The sequence below is a fragment of the Trachinotus anak genome, unplaced genomic scaffold, assembly GCF_046630095.1.
Source record: "Trachinotus anak isolate AG129_WGS33_773 ecotype Australia unplaced genomic scaffold, CSIRO_AGI_Tana_v1 ptg000005l, whole genome shotgun sequence".
Classification (NCBI taxonomy): domain Eukaryota; kingdom Metazoa; phylum Chordata; class Actinopteri; order Carangiformes; family Carangidae; genus Trachinotus; species Trachinotus anak.
This window is the reverse complement of record NW_027273856.1, coordinates 993,453-1,016,407: the sequence shown is the minus strand read 5'-3', so window position 1 is coordinate 1,016,407 and position 22,955 is coordinate 993,453. Positions and strand designations below refer to the sequence as shown.

Below are 22,955 nucleotides of genomic sequence, written 5' to 3'. Positions count from 1 at the left end.
TATAGCTGGCAGTGGTGGGACACTTGAACAACGTGGGGGTAAGGGAAGAGTGTGTGTGCCTCAAGTAGTAGCCCTGAAACTAAACTATCTGTTAGTAAAATGCATGCCATGCATTTTAATAGTTGTTGGAAACATGGAAATTAGTGGGGGGTGATGTGTGCTTTAGAGCTAAGCACTTACCAAAGGATTCTGTAGATTTAAAAATATAGAGAGAAGAAAGACAGCATAAGAATATGATTATATTAAGTAGTATATTAAGTAAGTTTAGTTAACAAGGTTTTGTTAATGCTCTATCAACTCTAGGTGAATCAAAGTCGCACATTAGAAATAAGGGTTAATTCTACACAGTTCTGTTGAAAACAAGTCAGTAAGAAAGTAAGGTTAACAAGACGGTTTAACAAACGACAGCTGTGGAATCTGTGAAGACAGGTGGTCAAACATACAATACTTAAACTTTACAAGTAGTAGTTGCTAATGTGTTGCCTTTAGCTGGCACATAAACCTGTAAAGCTATGATTTATGTAACATTTTTGGAAATTAGAATAGTCTCTTTGTATTGAGATATTGAAATCAAACTTGGGATATTCAGGTGAATGGATATATTTGGGTATATCACAGGCAAATAAAAACAAAGATGGCATCTACACAATAAAGCAGAGGCTATAAGTTCAAAGAATCAAGGGGTAAGGGAAAAGCCTTATGAAGTTTTACGCACTACTGTGGCTGATTAGTGTCCAGAATTAAATGCTCTTCTTTAACCTAGAGAAAGCTCTTATACAAAACAAGTATTTATTCAAAGGAGTTTTAAAGATCCCTCTTTGAAAGTAAAATTTCAACAAATGCACAAGATCGATGAGTAATTTACTTTTCTGCATGTCTCCTATTTTAAAATCATGTGTACTCCTTTGCAGATTCGGAATGAAGCCAAATGTTGAATATTAATTGTTTAAAAAAAAAACATAAGAAATGAAGAGAATGGATCCAAAAAAATACTGCACCAATGCAGTGGAAAAGAAATCAATACAAAACAGCAAAATAAATCATCGTAAAAAGTCACAGCAGTGAGCAATGAAGGCAGAAGTTAGGGCAGAAGCCAGCAAACACAGAGGGGAAACAATCCCAACAGCCCATGACAACACTGGAAGACAAAGGGAGACGCACATACAGACAACACACACCGGGGCGTACAGAGCGTAGAGGACAGGAAATAGTAGAGACAATGCCATTACCTACAAAATTAAAAGCCAAATGAGAAGTTAAATTATGGGAGGAAGAAAAGGATGAAAGAACAGAGGAGACAACAGGAAGAGCAGATCAGATAAGTAGTAGAGTAGAGTAAAACAAGAAAGAAGACTCCCTTTTGTAATTAAGTTTTCAGCAAAGGAAACCTACCTGATCTGAGCTGTTTAATGCGTCCATTGTTGTTGGTGGTGTTGACAGGGAGGAAGTCTTTAAACCAGGAGATGTCTGGGTCAGGGTTGCCACTGGCGGCACAGAGCATGGTGGCAGTGCGCGTTCGCTCCACCACTTTCAATTGTGGGCCCATGTCTATGGTGGGGAAACCAGGGGGCAGCTGGTCCTCTGGAAATAGATGAGACATTGTAGCAGAGTTAAGACTGAGAAAATTAGTGTTCCTCCTCAAACCCAGTGTTAATGAGGAGGGAGAGCCAATGGAACTTGTAGTCATAAGACTGCAGAATAATAGAATGAGTGAAAGCTAAAGCAAACAGGAGAGACACAGTCTTTGGCCATTGTAGAGCTAAGTGTGTAACAGCAAAGAGAAATTAGGGTAATATAGTAGGAGGTTTTTGTTACGCTATTAACTCTGTCAATAAAGCAACCAATATTTCCGAAGCCATTTTCATTTAAAAAATGTTTTCCCTACCCACATTTGGTGTTGACAAGGACAAAATTAACAAAAAAGTGAAAATGGACAAAAACATTACAAGAGATATGTTAAGTATCTTGAGGTAATTAAAAGACTAGTTCAATACACAGTGACTTCTTAAAGTATGAATACCATTGACCATGTCACTTTTTGCACTTTTTGTTGTAGATTTAATTTTAAATGGATAAAATTCCCTTTTTCTGTTTAAGTTTGGGCTTTGGTTGAGCCACTCAAGGACAGACAGAGACATGCTCTGATGCTACTCCAGTATTGTCTTGGCTGAATGCTCCAGGTCATTATTTTGTTGGACAGTAAAACGTCGCTTGAGTCTCAGGTCATGCTCATCCTGGAGCAGGTTTTTCAAGGACCTCTGTATTTAGCTGTATTCATTCTTTTTCACTTGCTCATCATGAGTGTCGGTGCTGCTGAGAAGCACCCCCTGATGTTACCACCACCATGCTTCACCATAGGGATGTTATTAGCTTGTCGATGAGCAGTGTCTGGTGTTTGCAGTTCTGCCCAAAGGGTTCAGTTTTTGTTTCATCAGACCAAAGAATCATTTTCCTCATGTGCTCGTAGTACTTTAAATTCCATTTGGCAAAATCCATGTGAACTGTCATATGCATTTTACTCAAAGTGGCTACTGTCTAGACACTTTACCACAAAAGCCTAATTGACGGAGCACTGCCTAGATGGTCATCCCTCATGGTTATTTGGCAGGTTCTTCCATCTCTGCAGAGGCCTTCTGAGGTTCTGTGAGAGTGACCTTTCGATTCCTGCTCACCTTCCTAACCAAGGCCTTTTGCTTCAAGGGCTGGCCACAGCCCTTGACCTTTGCTCGGTTTGGCCAGACAACCAACTTTAGGAAGAGTCCTGGTCATTCCAGACTTAATCCATTTCACAATTAGTGAGGCCACTGTGCTTGAGGGAACACTCAAAGCTTTAGAAATGGTTTTATACCCTTGTGCAGATCCTTGTCACAATTTTTTTGTGGAGGTCCACAGAGAGTTCATTGGATTTCATGGCTTGGTTTTTGTCCGGACATGCAGTGTGAATTGTGGGACCAATTCACTCTGCTGGTCTGTGCCTTTCAATTCAAGTTTCCAGTCAATTCAACTTGCCACAGGTGGACTCAAATCAACTTCTAGACACATATCAAGGATAGTTAAAGCAAACATGATACACCTGACCACAATTTGGAGGGCCACAGCAAAGGGTCTAAATAGTTCTGTAAATGAAAGACTTTTTTTTTTCCTTCTTCATTGTTATAACACTGTTTTTAACATGAAGGGAACTGAATACTTTGAAGCCACTGTATAGGGAAATATGTTTGATTTCTTGCAGAGTTTGATGACAAAATAAGATACTCTCATGCCTGTCCATTAATTAGGAATGTAGCTGGTTAGCTCAACTTAGCATGAAGACTGGAAGCTAGTATGGATTTAACAATCAAGATAAAACAGGCTAATTAATGAGCTTCAGAGGTGCTGATAGGCTAGCTACTACCATCTATTTCAAGTCTATATGCTAATCTAAGCAAATTCTTTCCTGGTTTTAGATATGGTGTTTGCATATTTTACAAACAGTAATCTAACTCTTGGTAATGAAGCAAATAAGCATATATTTTGAAAATGTCAAACTCTGCCTTTTAATAATGGAAAGGAAGGAACAGTAGCTACACTGGCTACACATGTATTCAGGAAAGGTGGAGCTTTGATGTTCTTTGATGATAGCAGGTGGCTTTGCTGTGTTGTATAAGCTGTCTTGTTCCTGCCTGTGTCTCAACTTACTGACTGAACAAGGGCGGGCTTCATCTTGCTGCCGTTTGAGATGTGAATGAAGATAACTCACATTGCTCTTTGCTCCAAACATGTTCTTTTAGCAAAACAAAGAAAATCTAAGCTGAGAGCAGCTTTGTCTGAAGCTCACTGCTCTCAACAGGAAGTATTTTTGGCTCGTAGTAAGTGATGATCTTTGAGAGGGTGAAATATTCCATACTCTACGCCATATGCAAAATGTCTGCCTCTGCGCAATGTTAGCTAAGTGTTAATCTCCAAAACAAGACCTGCTTATTCTGAATGCCAATGAGGTTTATGTGCACTTTAAGTTTTCCTTCCCCTGCTGTGATATGACTAATTAGTGTCTTCCCTTGCTCTTGTAAACGGCACCTTTTTGGAAACACTTTCTTCATTAAATTTTCATGAGGAGACATCAGTCTGGAAACAGCTTTGAGATGCCATAGCCTGCACACAGCCAAACGACAATCATGGCCACCTTCCAACAACGCTTTTGGGTATCTGGCATGAGAAACCACCTCAATGGATAAATCTTCTCAGAAATAGACTGTATTACAAATGAGTGACTTCAGACTGAACTGCAAAAGTTTCTGATGCAACTCTGTGTCCCTGTCTGAACTGAAGTGTTTTGACAGTGATGGAAGTGTATTGTTTGTTGCAGGTTTTAAAACAGCCAATCACATAGAAACATTATCTTAAGTTTTCACAAATTGGTTTAATGAATTCCAATCCTCTAAAATAGACGATTTCAACATTTGTCATTTTCTGGGCAGGTATATGATGTTATATCATCTTGGCCCATGCATCCTTTTGTAGTTCATCATAGTAAGTCCTTGAAATTGTGTGGAATATATTATGTATGCTATCGTTATTCCTTTTAGTGGCCATTAAGGTAATGAGAGAAGCTCTCCCTTTACTCTTGCTTAAAGTTTGTTGGTGTCTGGCACTATGTTTGCCTGTTGTAAAATTGATGTCCTGCTCATTAAAACAATAACCACTTAGTAATTTGACCTTAGTCACACAGTGGCCATATTTAGTTAACATCACAGTGAAGGTAGGAGAGTTAAGCTGGAGGACACGATGAATTTTCAGCCAAAACATTTAGAAATTGCAGAAATGTATTTTTTTTTTTTCTTAACTTATACTCACCACTGTTCATGTCTAAACTGTGGTTTTGTGGTTCAGGATACAGTGTATTCTTTTAATTTTTGATGTTAATGTAATAGGCTTGAAGAAATGGTAGGTGTGCATCTTAAAGATAAAATAGGTTTAAAGTCTAAAAAAAAAAGTGCAAATGAGCACTCAAAAGTATACTGTATTCATCATTCACATGAACATGAATTCCCTTTTCTGTGTTTCTATAATCAACACACATTTGAAGAGTACTCAGATATTCACATGTACATTATGTGATTCATTTTTAAATGTAGTGACAAAGCACATTTCACAGAAGAAACACACTACATGAAGACCATGCATGAATAACAACAAAAGAAACAGAAAAAAAGGTTGATTGTAACCACTTATCTTTTATGAAAGCACCACATTAACAGCCTTCAAGAAATGAAGGAACATTCTAATGTGAGGAACTGGAACTTCACTTTGAAAGGTGCTCATTCAAATGGAGAAAGACAGGGAGGAGGAGAAAGGAATTAATTGTACCAGGTAGCTCCTGTCCAAGCCTCCTTCAGTCTGTTCAAGGTCGAACAGACAATTAGTCGATTCTACAGTGAGTCAAAAGTATACCTGATCAAACACAATAGCCAGAAGCAAGCCTGGGAGCATGGATGTGTGTTGAATACAGTAATTGGATGTGACAATCCATGCAAACTAAAAAATCAACTCCTGTGAAATTGCAATGTATTTTAAAACAAAGTGCTCAAGAGATCATAATTTAGCTCTTTTAGGTCACAATTGTTCTCATCCTGCAATATGAAATGCCCCTGTTTATTCAGCTGTAAGGAGAAAAGAAGAGGATGTGGGATAACGTTCATTTCACCATTTTTTGTAAATGGTGAAGCCTTGGTCCACATGAAAGCTTTTCAATGTGATACATATAACTACAATATGACTCACTGAAATTGTGAAAAAGATTGAAATGAGGATGGGTCAAGTGTACAAAGGGCACTTAAACGAGACCCATCTTCCCCCTCCAGTAAAATGTGCGTGTTACATGATACTAGTCCGTAATTCCAGTGCAGGCAGCTGATACGACTCCAGGCAGTGAATTTAAAATTAATGATCTGTTACAAAGGTTTCTGGCCTTTTGAATGCATTCTTGCTTAGCCCAGAAAAGTAATTTATGGCTGCTTACAGATGGAGCGTTCATGCTCATCTAGAATGGCCACAAAGTCATGACATCAACTGTGAGGTATCTAAAAACTTTTCTTGCATACAACTTGAGATTAAGATGCAAAAACTGATAATCACAAGTACTTCTCAAGCTTCTTGCACCTCACAGCTAAAACTTTATTTACTTCAGAAACTGAATTACCATTGTGATAATAAATTAAGGAGGGGAATTGAACACATTTGCTAGCTTGTGCTGTGATTAACAGCTCACGTCAACCTGCTGCTGCAGCATTTTCCGTACAAGAGACCAAAATTAAATCAGATTAATCACTATTTAATTTCAGCCACTACATATTTGTTGTACGTTTTTGGAGAAGTTGGGTTATTGACAAACGGTTATAAGTAGAGAATGAAATAATTAATCAACCAGGGGCCAGGCGGCCATGAGTTTGTCCTATGTGCTATATTTGCAGTTCCGCAAACAGTCATGAGCCTGGTTTTTTACTTGTGGTTACATAAATTATCAGCAAGGAGGTTATTCATTACTAAAGAAACTCTGAGCTGCATTCTAATAGAATTGGAAATTGGAAAAGTTCGGTGTACACAATTGTTTTTTAAATGTGTGTGTGTGTGTTAATATGCTCTATGTTGCATCAGGGTTCCTACTGGTCCTTGATATCCTTGGGAGTTTGTGAAATTGAAGGGAAAAAAGACACTGAAAGTTTTTGAAAATTGACATAAATAGACATGGGTCATTGAAAGTGCTTGAATTAATAAAAATTATTTTCAACTCAAATGTCTGTATTGCTCAGCTTGTTCAATACTATGACGTTTTTCTGTGCTGTGTTAGAGAAGGCAAGAGACCACAGTAGTCTGCCATCACTGTAACACAGCACAACTGGAAGTGTTATCTGTGAGTTTCTCTATGGCCTGCTAGTTCTCATTATAAAACAAATCATTGTGTTGGAACAGTAATTAACCCTGAGCCTTGTCTTAAACTATGCTGTTTTGGGTCCTTGAATTTGAAGGAATTTGGCCTTTAAATTCCTTGATAAGTCCTTGAATTTGATGAAGACAGTGTGGAAACCTTGGTTGTATGCCAGGCTACCCTGTACAATATCTGAAAGTCAAAGCTAAAAGGTGAAATTAAAGAAAGGGTTTACAGATTTCCCCTACTTCCTTATTTTACCTCACTGAGAACTGCAATCTCAAGGACAGTCTGAGACAAGGGCAGTTTCTGCTTTACAGACCCATACTGTATATTCAACAATGGATCTACACACTAAATGAGATGGAAGGGAGAGAAATGCTGAAGTCACCTTCTAGAGAAGTGCTGAGCACTGGTGCTTGATATAAAAAGACTCCCAATGACAATTTGCACACATTAGCCACTACCAGGCTATCAGGCTGTATGAGTGTGTCGTGCCAAGTATGGGAGGGGTATAAAAAGGACATTGGCTCAAAAAGTACCCGAGTGAGCAGATTTTTGCTGGAGACATAAGGCCACTGGACGTAAACTCAACCCATTAGCAGATTATATCTATTTATCATTCATACAAAATATGAGCTAGAGTGAAATCACACTTTCCATGGGTGACAGTGGCCATTTCAGTTTCTAAAATGTCACTTAAATACAGCATAGATTCAGCACAATTTGTCATCATACTGCAGTCACTGCCAGTATACATACACACTCACAAGTGAATTTCTCACCTGCTGTGGGATAATGATTTGGGCAACAAACTTAAGTGATGTCCTCCTTGTTTAGGCTCTAATTAAATAAGCCTAATTGAGTCTCAACAGATAAAGGTACCATTCAGTTGTGAACAGTTACTGTTGACATTTTTGCTCAGTTACTGCAGCAGCAAGGCACTTCTGTGTATGCAGTCAGATGATGTTTACAAGGTATTACAGGACTAATGCAGTTACATCTATGGAGTGGAATTCATTAGAAAGCTTGCTTGAGTTTGACATATGCTCAAATCTAGACAGCTGTGTGACACTGGCTCCCGACATCCAAATTAAAAGCCTGTTTGTTTCTCCTGCGTAGCACGCACACATGGTCAACAGAAACATAAGCATGCCTTTTCTATCAGTCTTTTGTTTGGTGAATGATAAACTGAACACACAGCACCGGCTTTCTACAAAGCAATTTCTTTGGTGAGATGATGTTGCCAGATATTGACACTCTGTTAACACTCTTTGTCCTTAAGATAGATTACAGCTTTAAGTAGAGTGAGTTTATCCATTATATACATGTTGATATTTACAAAGTGGGCTGTTGAGATGTAAGAATGCTGTAAAATACTGTAAAAATAATGCCAATCTTCAGTAGGAAGTGAACACAAAAGCAGTATAATGGTCAGGAAATTAAGTGTAAATTTGATTCTTGATGAGGTGAGCTGTATATGCTGTTTTATGCCACTGAAATCATATTTGGCTCTCACCTTATTCAGTAACTACCAAACAATTTGAGAGGAAAATGAGCATTTGTTGCACTGGACTTTCCAAGTGAAGCCATAAAAACATAAACCTCTCCGGTCACATTCTGGCTTAAATTCTGTGGTTGCTGCACAAGGATTGGATTTGGTCTGACCCTTTTCTTCCCAAGCGGAACAAGGCTTTTCACCCTGCGGTTGAGGTTATTCTTTTGGGAAAATCCCTGCAGGCCATAATAAGATATATTTGTTGGGTGTATTTGAGTGGATACAATCTCTTCAAAGAGGCTGTCACAGGTCACTTGTGGTGGCAGCGTAGTGGAGAAAAGTGTGTGTCAAGACGTATTGTTGTTTGAGAATCCCTCCCCAGCTAAAGATGCTGGATTACGGAAGTGTGGGAATTTGGGGCAGATGTCTTCAAGTATGACACTCTTACATTTTACACTCCTTTTTCCTCTGATTTAAAGATTTTTCGCCCAGTTTAGGAATCAATCTGATTCTCACTACTCGTCCCAACATAAGATTTCAGCCAACAACAACAAAAAAAAAAAAGCCGCAAAACATTACCCATGGAGTGTGACAGCATGTGCTTATTTTTCTCTGCAGCCTGAGCCAAAGCCCTTTTTTCCACCACACCACAGCATATAATTCTAAGTTATAGGACACTGATTAAAGCTCTTCCCATGCTCAAAAATCCAGCATAAGTGAGAAAGAAAGGGGTTAGAAGGAGTTTGCAGGGTTAGGGTGCTAATCATGTTAATCATACACAACTCTTACTGCTCACAAGGACATCATTTGGAATTTACTTGTTTCATGGTTTGCTAATGCATTAGCTGGCGTAGACTGAATTAGGACTTACTGGGTGATAAAGTAGTAAGAGGTGATTAAGGAAAAGATTTCCATGCCCACAATATAAGGTGAAAGATGAAAGACTTGAAAGAAAGATATACCGAACACACGGCATTTACATGACAGAAAACCAGAATTTGGGGATGTAATCAGTCCATCTTTTGTGCAGGGTTGGTGTTAAGTGTCCTCACCATTTGGTCTTTGTGACAAAAACTTTTCTTCTTTTTTTTTCACAATGAGTTTGTTGATTTGGAGCACATTAGTGCACAAACATTGTCCAGTATAATTTGTTTACCGTTCTCTAAAAATTTGCTACAAGCCTAGTTAATACATCCGTTCAGAGACGACCTGAATCCCCTTCAACCAAATATTCTGTTCGGCTCCTGTTAAACTGACGTATTCTTTTTTTTTTTTCCCTTGGCATGGGAGAGGGAACTGTTAATTATGCTTTTGTTTTCACACAAACAAAATTACTCAACCAAACGTAAGAGCTCTTGATTAACAAAGGCAGGCAGTAATTCCATTTTGTGCCAATTCTATGACGGCATCTGTTCTATTTTTCCCTTTCCTTCTCTCTAATGTATCACCACTTTCACCCACATCATTGTTGATTTCCTTGCTCTACTTACAAGGTATGCCTTACGATGTGGTAAAAAAGGTGTACTTTTACAATCTAGCACCTTGTGATTGACGGGTTTTAAATCTGAGCCCACCCTTTGCTTTATCAGCTACCTGCAGCTTGGTTAAACTATCTCAAACTTGGACACAGACTGAGTTGCTTTACTCAACACTCCATCCATCATTCTGCCCATAAACTTTAGCAGAGGTGAAACTTGTCCCCACATTAATTTTTGACAATGGGACTAGGACATTTTAATATTTTGTCTAGCTTGTATTTTCAAACTTTTTATTACATTTATGTAATTTATGCAAAATCACTGTTTTAATAAAATTGTTATATTCTTTTTAATCTCAGTTTCCACTTTTGATTCTGCTTACCACTGAAGCTATGTAGACCCAGACCTGGATTAGATGCTAGGTTTTTTTTTTAAATCATTCTTCATAAGCACCACTGCAGACATGCCTGGACACTGCTGTTCGCATATAGATGTCTCAGCACTGCCTTGGGTGGAATGCTTGGAATAGTTAAGATGCAAGTGTAAGGAATGACCCTGAACATTAAGGGTGTAAGGTTTCATCCATGAGTGGCAGGTGAAGCCTTTGATTTAGAGAGCATCAAGTTAGACAAGCATGCAGAGTGTATAAGCACATGTGCATCACTGCTAAGAAAAAACATGGAAAGATGAATTGAGATTTCTGAATTTTCTCTAAATGCCCTCAGAGAATCCAAACCCTGCGTTTATCCCATTGATACATCCCAGTGCTGTTTGGCACATATGTTGTCCAGTCTAAATAAGATTAGGTTTCCCCTTTGAGCTTCCTTTGAGCCAGATTTTCCAAATAAGCCTCCTGGCACCTGCAATGGATAGATATTGCTTAAGCAATCCAATAATGGAAAACAAAATGCACTGCACTTCCATCTCATAAAGCACACAGTAGTGTGTGGTGAATATCACCTTCCTGAGTTATTTTCTAAGGCTTCACAGACTAGTGAACTCCGAGTCAACCCTCATATTGGTTTAAAACATTGCATGTATTTGGACTGATATCTGGGTTTTTTGTGACTGCCCAGACTGGAAAAGACTCCTGAGGAGCTCAAATGTGGGAGTACGTCCCAATTATATGCCTGGGGCCACAGTTCTTAATGTTCCGAAACCTTAGCTGAACTGTTTTGAGGAAATGTTAAGTGGGAGGGCATGACTGCATCTGTATAGAACTTGCAGGTCAGAACTAATTCTGTTGTATCTAGCTGAGTGCTGGAGTTTACATTTGCTCTAAAAGGCCATGATCCATTTATCTCAACTAAGGATACAAATGTACATTTCAATCTTCATGGTAAAATCAGTGAAGTGGTTAACTTAGAAAGAGGACTCTGTCAGCAATCCTCCCTATTTTGTGCGAGTGTCTGCATGTGTCTGTAGATGTACTGTATGTGTCAAGACACAGAGTGAAAAGACTTTTACAAACCAGCTTGAAGATGAGACGTTGTGTGATTTTAGGTTAAAAATAACAAGAAAAACAGTCAGCATGTCAGCTTTCAGAAAACTAGAACATCAGTGACATATTTTCACTAATGTGGTCCTGTATACTGCACTTACAGCAGTGAAAAATAAGATACTTCAGTAAAACGAACAGTAAAAGTGTTGTTGGGCTGAGGAAAACATCCGTCACTTTAGTTCATTAGTTGATTCTACAGGTATAGAGCTTGTTAATGAATATTACTGTGAATGTGCTACAGTTGGCTCAAACAGCTAATTCCAATTTACTGTAATAGAGTTTTAAGAGGAACAGGCACACTCCAACACAAAGTGGCATTAAGTCTCCCTATCTTGGTGCCACTAAAAGGTAGTTCAGTAATTTGCTGAACAAATGCAGTCTCTTTGAGAAAACTCCTAAAACCTGAGGGCAGACAACGAGGGACCATCTAGTATCCACTAAAATTTTATTTTACCTTTGCTGCCTGAAGGAGCGAAATAGGAATGGACTGTGAAATACTATCCAGTGTATTCCTTTCTGTGAAGATGAACGTTGGAACGAAATATAGGAAGGTGAAGGTTCAGAAAACTCTCTTAACCCGAAGTTTGTGGCACTCTGTCTCAGTGAAAAATGGCATCCTGCCCCCCTTTGCCCTGCGCTGATTGTTTCTTCCATAAATCCCCTTTGAGATTGTATAATTAATTGAACGCTGCTTATTTGTCATTAACAACCCTCGCCTAATGCCTGAGATTATGAGGAAACCATTGTAGAATCAATCTATTAATCATACGTCCTTTTTTCCCCCCAGCAAAACCTTCACAGATGAATAATCTGAGCTGTTCCTCATTCTGAATGACACTGGAGAACTAGTTGTAAAACTCTAAGTCAACATACCGGTGTCATGGTACAATATTTCATAAAATGGTCTCACTTTTTTAACACTGGAAAACCTCAGCAGAATAGAACAACAATTCTTCATGCAATGGGGAAAATAAGCACTTTTCAACATTTGTATCTCATCCTGAAAAACAGAGTGCACACCTGCAATTTTCATGAACTCCTACAAAGGGAGAAGCCATATTGTTGACATTCTTGGGATGCTTTTGGGATAGTTTTTTGGAGTGTCCACTACTCCCTCGTGGACTGTACTGGAAAGCCTTACACCTGCATGAAGGGAGCTTCCATTTGGTTGGAATTTGGGGAGAATTTGTTGGAAAGTGGTGGGGAAACTGTATCCAGGTCAGTGTTCTGCTTTAGAAAGACTATGCCTTGTGTTCCTCCAAGCCTGCTTTCCCCCACAGACATTTTTTTTTATGGCCACTGCTGCTGGGGCAGATTGGATCAGCCAAGCAGAGGGCATGCAACAGAGATGTATGCCACTTCTGGCAAGGCACCTCAACTCTCCCTAGGCCCCATGTCATTCATAAACATGACGGATTAGCTGTGATATTCCTCCATTTACAACATAAGCGAAGGGAGTGGGAGGAAGAGAAAGAAAGCAGAGAGAGAGTGTTAGTGTCGGATGCCCCTTAGGGGTAGTGCTAAAATGGATGGGCAAAGAGGGAGATGAAAAGGAGAGATGAAGCAGGAAGGGCGGAGAGTGGGCCTTTCTGTAAAGACCTGGCTGGGCAGGCAGCAAGGCAGGCAGAAAGCCAGGCACAAAGCTCCATTTACGCTCAGACGCCCCCCTCCCCCACCCCACCCCCCCAACCTCTTCTTGCTTTACAGACTACACGTCAGCTCAGCCAGATGCACTGTTCTGAGTAAAGATCACCTATGGGGAAGGTGGAGAGGGAGAGATTTCAAGACCTCTTCCACCTACAGTCATGTCTTTCTGCCACACTGCCATTGTCTTTTGCATTCGCCTTACTCACTGACTTCATCTGCCTCAATCCAGTCGCAGCTCATCTGAGACTTAAAAAGATGCTTGATGTTGAAGACTCTCCCTCGATCTGTCTTTGTCTGTCTCCTGCCTTCTTTCCCTTCCGTCCCTCACCCCCACCTCTTCAGGATTTCACTTTGCATATTCCATTTGGTGGTTGTTACCTTGAGCAATGATTCCATTTACTTCTGAAAACAGTGTCCCATTTATTTAGAGTTGAGGAAGGAAGAAAGAGAAAAAAAATAATAATAAAATAAACTTCTGCTCTTGTCTCCTTATCTGCCATCAGCATTTTTTCTGTTATTAGGAATATTCAAAGGAGGAGGGAAAAAAATATTTGACAATGCTTTGAGCTATTTGCCAAACACAAAGCTAACATGGATGTCGCTTATTCTCCACAAAATGCACCTTAGAAAGCCTCTTCCTCTTTTTTATTTTTTTTATTTGTGTTTTGTGTTTTTTTCATGTTTTTCTTAACAGTCCATCAACCCTTATCTGATTCTCTTGAGTGCATTAAGCATTCACAAATAAAGAGAAAGTGGCAGGGAATATATAAACAACAACACACTTCTCCTTTGAGACGCCTCCATTCTCACCAACACTAGCATATACTGTCAGACATCTGTTCTCTTTTTATATTTCAGACGTATTCTTTGTCTATTTACCCTCTTACCGCCCACTTGGGATGACTCTATGAGGCTTGATGTTTCAAAGTTTAATGAAGTATATATTTGTGTTTCATGAACTTCTCATTGACACCATTTTACTTCAGATAAAATGAAACTATTTAGGTTGATTCATTTGTTTTCTCTGTGCAGGGGCAGCTGATAAAGGCCAAGGCCAGAAGCAGGAGCCAGCAGGGGCTCAGGAGAGTAACAGCAACCAGGTGAGTCTTTCTACCAGGTAGGAAAAAAGACAGACGGCAAAACTGTGAGACACTGAGCTGCTTCATTAACCTTTATGTTTGATACATTCAAAAGCAGGCAGGTGAATTTGATCAAATAGGTGTTTGTAATATATCGGCATGAATCAGTGTATTTACAGAAATCTGTGTATGTTAATAAAAAAAAAACCTGTTTAAGACAAAAAAAAAAAAAAAAACAACCCCCCCCCCCCCCCACTGTATGGTTAATGTACTGCTGATGTTTGTATGTGTGTTTCACTATGAAGAAAGCAACCCATCAGCCATTAGAATGCTTACACGAAATACTCTGAAATCGATCTCTCATTTTGGGCATGACAGTGCCATATATCTTTATGGGTCATAGCTCAAGACTTTTCCTTTTGATCATGGCATCATCAGACTCAGACAAGTACTTGAGGAGACCTGTGGTATATATGTCTGAGGAAACCATCTCCATACAAGTTCGCGTTTTCCCAGAGAAAGGGAAAACCTAGCACCAGTCATTTCAATAATTTATATAGCTAAAAGCTTGCTACAGGAGAGGGGACTATAGAGATTATTCATGCTTGCTAACATCCTGCACAGAGGACCTTGTGGCTCTCAAAGAGCCCTAATGGAAAACAGGGTTATATCAGGCTTTTCGAATGTAGCAGAGAGACATTCTACCCAAAAGTGACTGTGGGTGACGATGGGTGTCACAGCAGGCAGTGGGTGGCATTATTTTATTATGGAAATTACTATATTGAGACCACATGTTTTGAGATGTGACAGCTGGGTTTAAAGCCAATGAAACTTGCCATGAGACTATGTAAGGTTTTGTCCCTGTCTCCCTTCATACAGCCATAAAACATCTAATTAGCCACTCATCTCTGCACTGAATGTAATAATGTATAGACAACTAATTACACCCAAAAATCAATTCTTGCCACATATTTTTTTCTTAGTACAAAGTTGTTTGGTTGTAATTAGCAAACTGCCTTACCCAGCTTGAAAAGTTTCTCAAGATCATTAGATGCATTAAGGATGACCCTGCAGTACCCAATTAATCTAGTAGAAAATGACTTGAGTGCAGCTAAGATCAAAGCTACTAACATTAGCACCCCTCGACTACCTGGCTCAGCCTTATACACTCCTCATTTTATGACCTTATGTCCCATTAAGCCCAGCCAATGGAATATTCCTTCATAAAAAATGTTATGTGGTGCATCATGTACTGAGTACAAATCCAGATAATAGTTTATCAAGCTAAAATAAGATAAATATGGTAAAAAATAAAATAAAACAAACAAATAAATAAATAATTATTAGCATGCTAACACGAGCTAACTAACTAAGAAGATGGTGAACATGGTAAACTTTATATCTGCTTAACAGATGCTTGTTGGCATTATAATTGTGAGCATATTTGCATGCCAATGTTATATTTACCTCAAAGCTCGAGTGCAGCCTCACAGGACCACTCATGTGACACTTGGTCTTGTTTACTTTTACATACCACACAATTTATTCAATGCCAAATTATTAAATTATATTTACTGTATGTGTACATTCATACATGAGCAGATCAAAGATTTTGACTGGCAGAGAAACATTTTTCAGGTGTTTAATGTGCCTTTACCATATTTTTATAATTAAAAAAAAAATTATATAATGTTTCAATGTACTTCAGGACAATGTGAGAGACAATCTGCATTTAAAATCACTGAACACCTAATTACGCTGCCAGCACTGGGAGGTCACTGTGGACAACAATGGTATGTAAGACCAGTGAAGGGAAAAAACACACACCTCATTTGTCTGAATGAATAATTATTAATTTAGGGGGCTGTGTTTACTATTAATAAAACAAATACAGAATCACAACATGTAAAGTGTTATCTATCATGTTCAGAGTGCAGTCCAAGTGCCTTTGTGGCTCCAGCAGATGTTTCTCACAGGCTATGGAGACTGGAAAGTCTAAGATCCATCTTTTTGGCAGCAGTTTTGTCTTAAATCACCCTGCATACCATACAGATACTGATATAAGTAGTTGCGGGGTTGATTGTGGTTTTTTTTTATATATTTTTTTTATATTTTGGAAAATAAATCTGTTTCTGAGAGGACAGTCAATTCCATCTTTTTAATTACAATAATGAATAACTTGTCATCATGTGCTCCATTTCTGTGACTTATGAGAGAGTGAAGTTGGAAATTAAAGAGAGAGTTGCATCAAGCCAAACAATAATTCTGCCTATGAATATTTTATGAAACATCTAAGAAAATAATTGATAGTCTGTGAAGGTGGTTGCTGTCAGTCACTATTTGTCCCAGCTTGCTGAGGTAAAAGAAAAAAAAAGCACGTCAGTTTCTGAGAAAACTGCTGCAAAGAAGACTGAATAACTACTTATTCACATGGAAAATTCTACTAGAACTCGTAGATAGTGACAAGAGAAGACAAGTTTAATAGTCCAACATATTGTAAAAGGAAAAATCATTATCAATTGTGTCTCATAAAAGACCAGCTATTTTGGATATACAATTCCCTTAGGCCTAAAAATACTGTTACAAGAAGTTTAGAGTACGCGTTTTGTGTTTACGAAAAGACTTAAGCTCCTACAGTGAGTCGGCATGTTTCCACAGCACCATTTCTTTGAGGAAAAATGTATTTTTCTAACAAAATTGAGTGTTCCATGTGGCAGCCCAGGTCTTGCCATTTATAGAGCGGCCGCCAGTAAACCAGAGAATTGTATGGTAGCTGCTGGCCCCCTACTCTCCGTTTCGCAAGCCACTGATCACAAGCACAGTAATTTTACAATGGTCACTTGCACTTCATCCCCACTGCATCCCTTGCTCTGACAGTCTGAGACAGCTGACACAGCATTTATCTTCCTAAGCAATTTGAGCACGTAGACACGGCTTTGACCGTGCCACTGCACCATTCCATACAAATGGAAATGATGCATTCTGTTTTTTCCGTCACAGGAGAGTGGCTTCCCATTTTCCACTCCCACTGTCAAGTTGTGCACAGCTGCATAAGTTTGCATGCTTGTGTGTGGGGCACAGGAAATGGCTGTTGACAGCATAATGGGAGTATGAGGATGCAATATAAATCCTTAATCATGCCTGAATCATGAACTGCAGCACTCAAATGCACACATCATTCTGCTGCATTACTGCTGGGAGAGAGTCTAGACTCTGTGAGTTGTTTTGGCTAGATTTTCAGTTATTTTTATTGTTTACGTATGGTTAAAAGAGTATGTAAGATTTCTAGATTATCTAGTGACAGATATTCTTGATAGAGGCTTTCTGAGTATCTGTATGTTCAAATATCTTACAGAAGCAAATCAAATACCACTTCAGTGAAATCATATTCTAACCATGACACCAAAAATGTGCTGCTTTCACCTTAACCTTATGAATTCCTTTCTGACTTTCTCAATTACCAAGCAAATAGAGACAACTTTAATTCAAAGACACCGGTCGCATATGAGTCCAGTCATCTCATATTTAAAAGACTAGTGTGTAGGATTTAAGCGGCTCTATAGGCATAAGTGCAATGTGATATTCATAATTATGTGTATTAATGTTTAATCACCTGAAACTAAGAATTGTGTTTTCGGTATAAGCCCTTCATATCTACATAGAGAGCATGTCCTCTTCCCATGTTTCCAATAGCCCAGACTGCTGGCTCTAGTGAAGTCCTGTGTTTTAATGTTACCTAAAGACCAGGTCCTCCTACATGCTTGAAAAGGGAGGAGCATTCAGTTGGTTACAGTCTACAACTTCACCACTAGATGCTACTAAATCCTACACACCGGTCCTTAAATCAAAAAAGAGTGCCCGAAAAAAAAAGAAAAAGAAAAAGAAAAGTGCAATAAGAAAACCTGTACCTCATGTCGTGGCTTGGCAGATTTGACTTGGAACATCATTACGTTTCAGAATTCGCCTTTCATGCAAATTTCTTCTCTAAGCCTGGAAGTTCATTACTAATGGTGCTTCCCATCAAGTTGAAGGCCCATCCGAATACTAATATCCCTCAGTACTTTGGATTTGTCACCTCGCGTCCCCTCTCCTCGTAGCATGGCAATTACAACAATGTGCTTTTCCTTCATGGAATTAGGCATCACTCCCTGTGGCGAGCTTCCCACAACAGATGCTTTGCAGTCGTTTCCACAGACCATTGGAGCCCAAATGAACTAAACGAACAGACACTTTATATGTATTAGGTCTGGTGTAGTAGCACTTATCTTTGTTTTCTTATTTATCTCTCTAATCCTGCATCAGGCACTTGTGTGCAAGTTTAGTTTTTCTCCACTAAAAGGGCTGAAGGTGGAGAGAAATCATTTTTGCTGGTCATGATGACAGGCCAGACCTAAAAAAAAAATTCAAGCTGCAGTTTATGATGAGTAGCAAAACAGCAGTGCTGTATTTATTGTACTGTATTGGAGGTATTTTTGGAAGGACAAAACTGTTCGGTCTACTAAATAATATATAATGCATCCTTGAAGTAACCTGGTGTTACCTCAAGTGCTCATACAGGGTGCTACTCTCACAGTGCAGTGTCCAGCTTCCTGAGAGTCAAAGGTGTCCTTGTGTATTTGAATAAGGGACGACCTGAAGTGAAAACTCAAATTGCAGTAAGTGTTTATCTTTTCACAGTAATACCTGTTTGTGGTTAGCACTGTGGCATCATTTCCCTTTTGTTTATATTAGATTTGATTTATATCATAAATCCTTTGCTATGGTTGCTATTACTCCTCATAATAATCAAGTTATTATTATTTATTATTTGCTTTTTAAATGCCTGGCTACCAAGATGTGTAACAATATTTCATTGGTAAGATCTAGCAAATGTAAATGCTCAGGCTCGGTAGGTTGAATCCCTGTTGTGTCATAGTAAGTGGCAGCAGGGTAGTGAAATGAACATAAGATTTATACAGAAATCTTGCTGCTGATTATTCCTAAATCATGTACAATGCCAGTATTTTTGGTTTATATGTATCCACAGGAGGCATTGTGATGACAGGGAGCACACCTTTTTATTTGCACGAAAGCTGAGACAGAAAAAGCTTTTTCCTGTTTTTCTATTTTCTTTGGTCTATGATAGGCCTCTACTCACCTTCAATACATTGATGGGAAAGGAGAGTAAGCAGAAGAGCAAAATGGAAATGGTAATAAACATGCTAATGCTAGGCCGTGGAGCTGGGAAGAGTAGCTTCTTCCCATCCCTCAGCTATCTGTGATTGTGTGTGTGTGTGTGTGTGTGTGTGTGTGAAGGGGAAAAACAGAGATAGAGACAGAGGGAGAGTGAAAGGAAAGAGGAAATGTGCACAATATTGCATGTGAGAGCACACACACAAATGCACACACTTTGTGCTTCAGAGTAAACAGGTGAAGCTGCATGTGAACGTGCCACCTTTCTCTTTCAATTGGCCTCTGGAGACAGTGCAAAGGGCCTTTTGTTGGCTCATTGGTGAGATAAGAAGCAGAGGAGGGTGGGGGGGGGGTGGGTTCAGAGACTCGCAGAGCCAGCTTTTTTTCTATAGGATGGAAGCACCCCTCTCAATAGGAACTCATTTGCCATGTTGTGTAATTGTGGAACATAATGGAGCACACCTCATTCAGGCAGCCCAAGGCTTTTTTTCTAAAGCCATTTTCTCTTTTCACAGCCAAACAAGTCATGTTTTAGAGAGATATTATGCAGCCTTTTGAGCTCAGGGCCACCACATATTTGCCTTTAGAATGGAATGTTGTGTGTAATCAAGATAAAATTTTGCTCAGTGCTTATTATAAAAGAGCCACTGTCGACCAACTTGATATTTGTCATCTGACTTTTATTCTCACCGCTCGCTGGAAGTAAACAAAGTGGCTGACCTTTCCCGCCTGGATTGTTAAATGTGTGTGTAGAGGAGTGCTGGTCACTGGCAGATACTAGCCTTGAGGTAACATCTGACTAGAGTACTGCCATAAACAATATACTATATGCTTGTTAATCACATGAGAATACGCTGCTTTATTTTCTACATGGTCAAACAGATATCAAAGCTCAACTGCAGAGATGAAAAATGACTGATTTGAAAATTATTGCTGAGCTTTTCCATTAAACCACCGCAGGCTAGGAATGGATGGCTATTTGCATAATTTAACTGGCATCTTAATTATTGTGTCAGGAATCTGTATGCAAATGACTTAAGTCACTTAGAAATGGAAACTTACTTGGCTAAATGGCTAATGGACTAAATCTTATCAAGTTAGAATACACAACTTGACTGTAACCAGAGTCTCTAATTGGGTTTGACTGTGCAGTGTGACAGTGAGAAACAAAGAAAAGAGGACAGGACAGACATAAAACAAGTAAATGCAAGCTTACCTGGTTAGCTGGGAGAAAAGGGGCATGTTAGTGGTGTATGTTTTTTTTGTCTTTTGGGGTTGCTGAGAAGGACCTACCACGTAAAACAGTGAGTCTGGTGGTAGCGCTCGTCTCTCCAACACTGTTGGAGGCGACGCATTCATATATGGCTTCATCTCGTGGCGTGCGCAATGGCTGAATTCTTAGCACTGAACCAGAGCCGTCATCGAACTCAATCACCTGCAGGTGCGAGAGACAGGATATGTTAAAGGAGATTTTTTGTTCACAATGGGTGAGGGACCTTCTGCAGAGAAACAAAAAACAAACATAAAAAACAAAAACAAAAAAAAAAACTCTTGAGGACATTTGGCTAACAACACCGATGGTGACTGACACAAGGTGCTTCCTATGACATAAACAAAAGTTGCTGACTACCTTTGCATTAAACTCTTGTGATTTTGTGTTCAATTGTGAATATTGTCTTAAAGACTGTACAAGTGCAAAGAGTAACTTCAGTAACTGTGCAGTATTTGAAGGCTAATACAGTAAATATGTAAGTATTGAGCATATTTGCGTTTAAATTGTTTTTTGCTTATTCGTTGTAGATATGTACTAGATCCATGTGTTCACATGTGCTGTCCTCTGGTACATGAAGTAGGTCTGATGTGGAACTTCACTTTGTGCATTAATTGGTAAAAATAATTGATGCGGCTGACTAACTTTAAGAATGGGGAAAGTTATCTTGGTTAGAGAATTTCTGCTCAGATATTGGCTTGTGGAGAAAAATTTAAATCTGAATATGTCCCACTCTTAAAGTTAACACTCTATCCCTTGAAAAATGCATCACACTGGATTGTGTCAATGGGACAGAAACAAGCACAAACAGTTAAAGGTGGCTTGATAAACGGTTACGGACAGTTGTACCATGGGGTGAGATAGTGGTACAAAAGACAGGACCGACTGTATTGGATGAACGACACATAAAATGTTCACAAACAGGTGTTTGTTGTAGCTTAATCAGCTATTTTTGCATGCTACATTTTGTATACTCACTGAGTTTAGAAAGCCCTGTGTCATAACTCAATCTCTTTTAAGCATAGAGGTAGATTTCAATAAAGATAGGCCTGAGACCTTTGCTTCACACACACACATACACACCACCACACACACACACACACATACACACACGCACAATCACACAGAGGCCTACGAACATTTTTAAACTTCACAATACATCTGTGCATGTGTTAGTTAACAATATATTTCAACATTTCATTGGCCAAGCTATAGCGGTGTTGGCATTCAAGCTGACAGCAGGTGATGAAAAAACAGCCTCCTTTCTTAGTCAAAGCTGAAGAGTGAATTAGAAAGGAAGTTGCGAGTTTTCGAAAAGGAAATGGGTTTTTGTTAGAAGATGAGGCTGCAATACATGATTGAATGGCTATGGAATGGTGGCGGCCAGAAAGCCCATTGAGGCAACGAGTGAATGAAAATTAGTATGTTAGCATTCAGCACAACGTGCAATGCAAACGTGATGAACTCTGATAAGATTAGATTTCTGTGGGCATGAGACGCAAATAAAAGACTGGAAGAGGTCTCCAAGCTCCGTTAAGCCATTGCCACTGTGCAGTAGCAAGCAAATATGGCATCTAGAGCAGAGGGAAAAAAATGTGACACCATTATAGTCCTGAGGAGTGACACAGAAATTAATAGAAATCTTATCAGTGTTCTGCGATGATGTTATTTCTCATGGGTAATGTAGATTAAAGCTGACCAGAAAACAAAGCTTCAGCCAAAATAAGGAGGGTAGGACATGCATTTAGATAAAGATGCCACAAAGCAAAAGGATATTTCGAAGTGAAAGTACTACTTCCTCCTTCACTTTGCATAAAGCTGGCAAATATGGCGTGATGCTAATGTAGGTATCTGGGTCACACCACAAGTTGTTTTTTTTTTTTTTTTTCCATCCAATTGCTCTTTTCTTGTCTTTGATTTAATTACAACTCTGTCCCCCGATCTTTTGTATACTTGCTCATTAAAACTCATGCATGTTTAAAAGGCTAGCCAGCATGATTATTAGAGCCTGCTAATGCATGGTGGCATGTCAGGGCGAAAAGCAAGTGAGCAAGGCTTGGCGCGATGGATTATGTGCAAGCAGAGCCAAAAGCAGTGCTGAGGCATTCTCATTTTGTCGAGCATTTTACATCAGAACAATAGACCTAATACCTCAAATCTCTGGTTGCTGACTTTCTTCCCCTTCTTGTTCCACACAATCTTCGGCCGTGGATCTCCTGTGGCTTGGCAGATGAAGGATGCCACGCCTCCTTGCACGCCTGTTTGGTCATTGGGGGTTCTTAAAAACCTTGGTGGTGCTGGAGAGAGACAGAAACAGAATAAAAGATAACAAAAAATAGTTAGTGAGCAAGCTAAGCATTGCAGACAGAGCAATTAATCTCTCTTATCAAGCCACACGCTAGAAAG

The 22,955-nt window shown here is 39.2% G+C and overlaps 1 protein-coding gene and 1 long non-coding RNA gene across 22 annotated transcripts in view; one reads left to right on the top strand and one right to left on the bottom strand.

The window, feature by feature from the left end:
- Nucleotides 1–22,955, top strand: part of LOC139621280 (uncharacterized) — a 563,233-nt gene that overhangs the window by 172,710 nt on the left and 367,568 nt on the right. The window contains exon 3 of the long non-coding RNA XR_011690975.1: nt 14,061–14,128. This is a non-coding gene — a long non-coding RNA (uncharacterized lncRNA). The remainder of the gene's footprint in view (nt 1–14,060; nt 14,129–22,955) is intronic.
- LOC139621276 (receptor-type tyrosine-protein phosphatase delta-like) overlaps nt 1–22,955 on the bottom strand; it is a 345,696-nt gene that overhangs the window by 49,071 nt on the left and 273,670 nt on the right. For all 21 annotated transcript variants that reach the window (XM_071477579.1, XM_071477582.1, XM_071477583.1 and 18 more), the window contains 3 exons: nt 22,701–22,846; nt 20,573–20,714; nt 1,393–1,581 (listed from right to left, as the gene is read on the bottom strand). In XM_071477579.1, the coding sequence (XP_071333680.1) occupies nt 1,393–1,581; nt 20,573–20,714; nt 22,701–22,846 (477 nt within the window). The remainder of the gene's footprint in view (nt 1–1,392; nt 1,582–20,572; nt 20,715–22,700; nt 22,847–22,955) is intronic.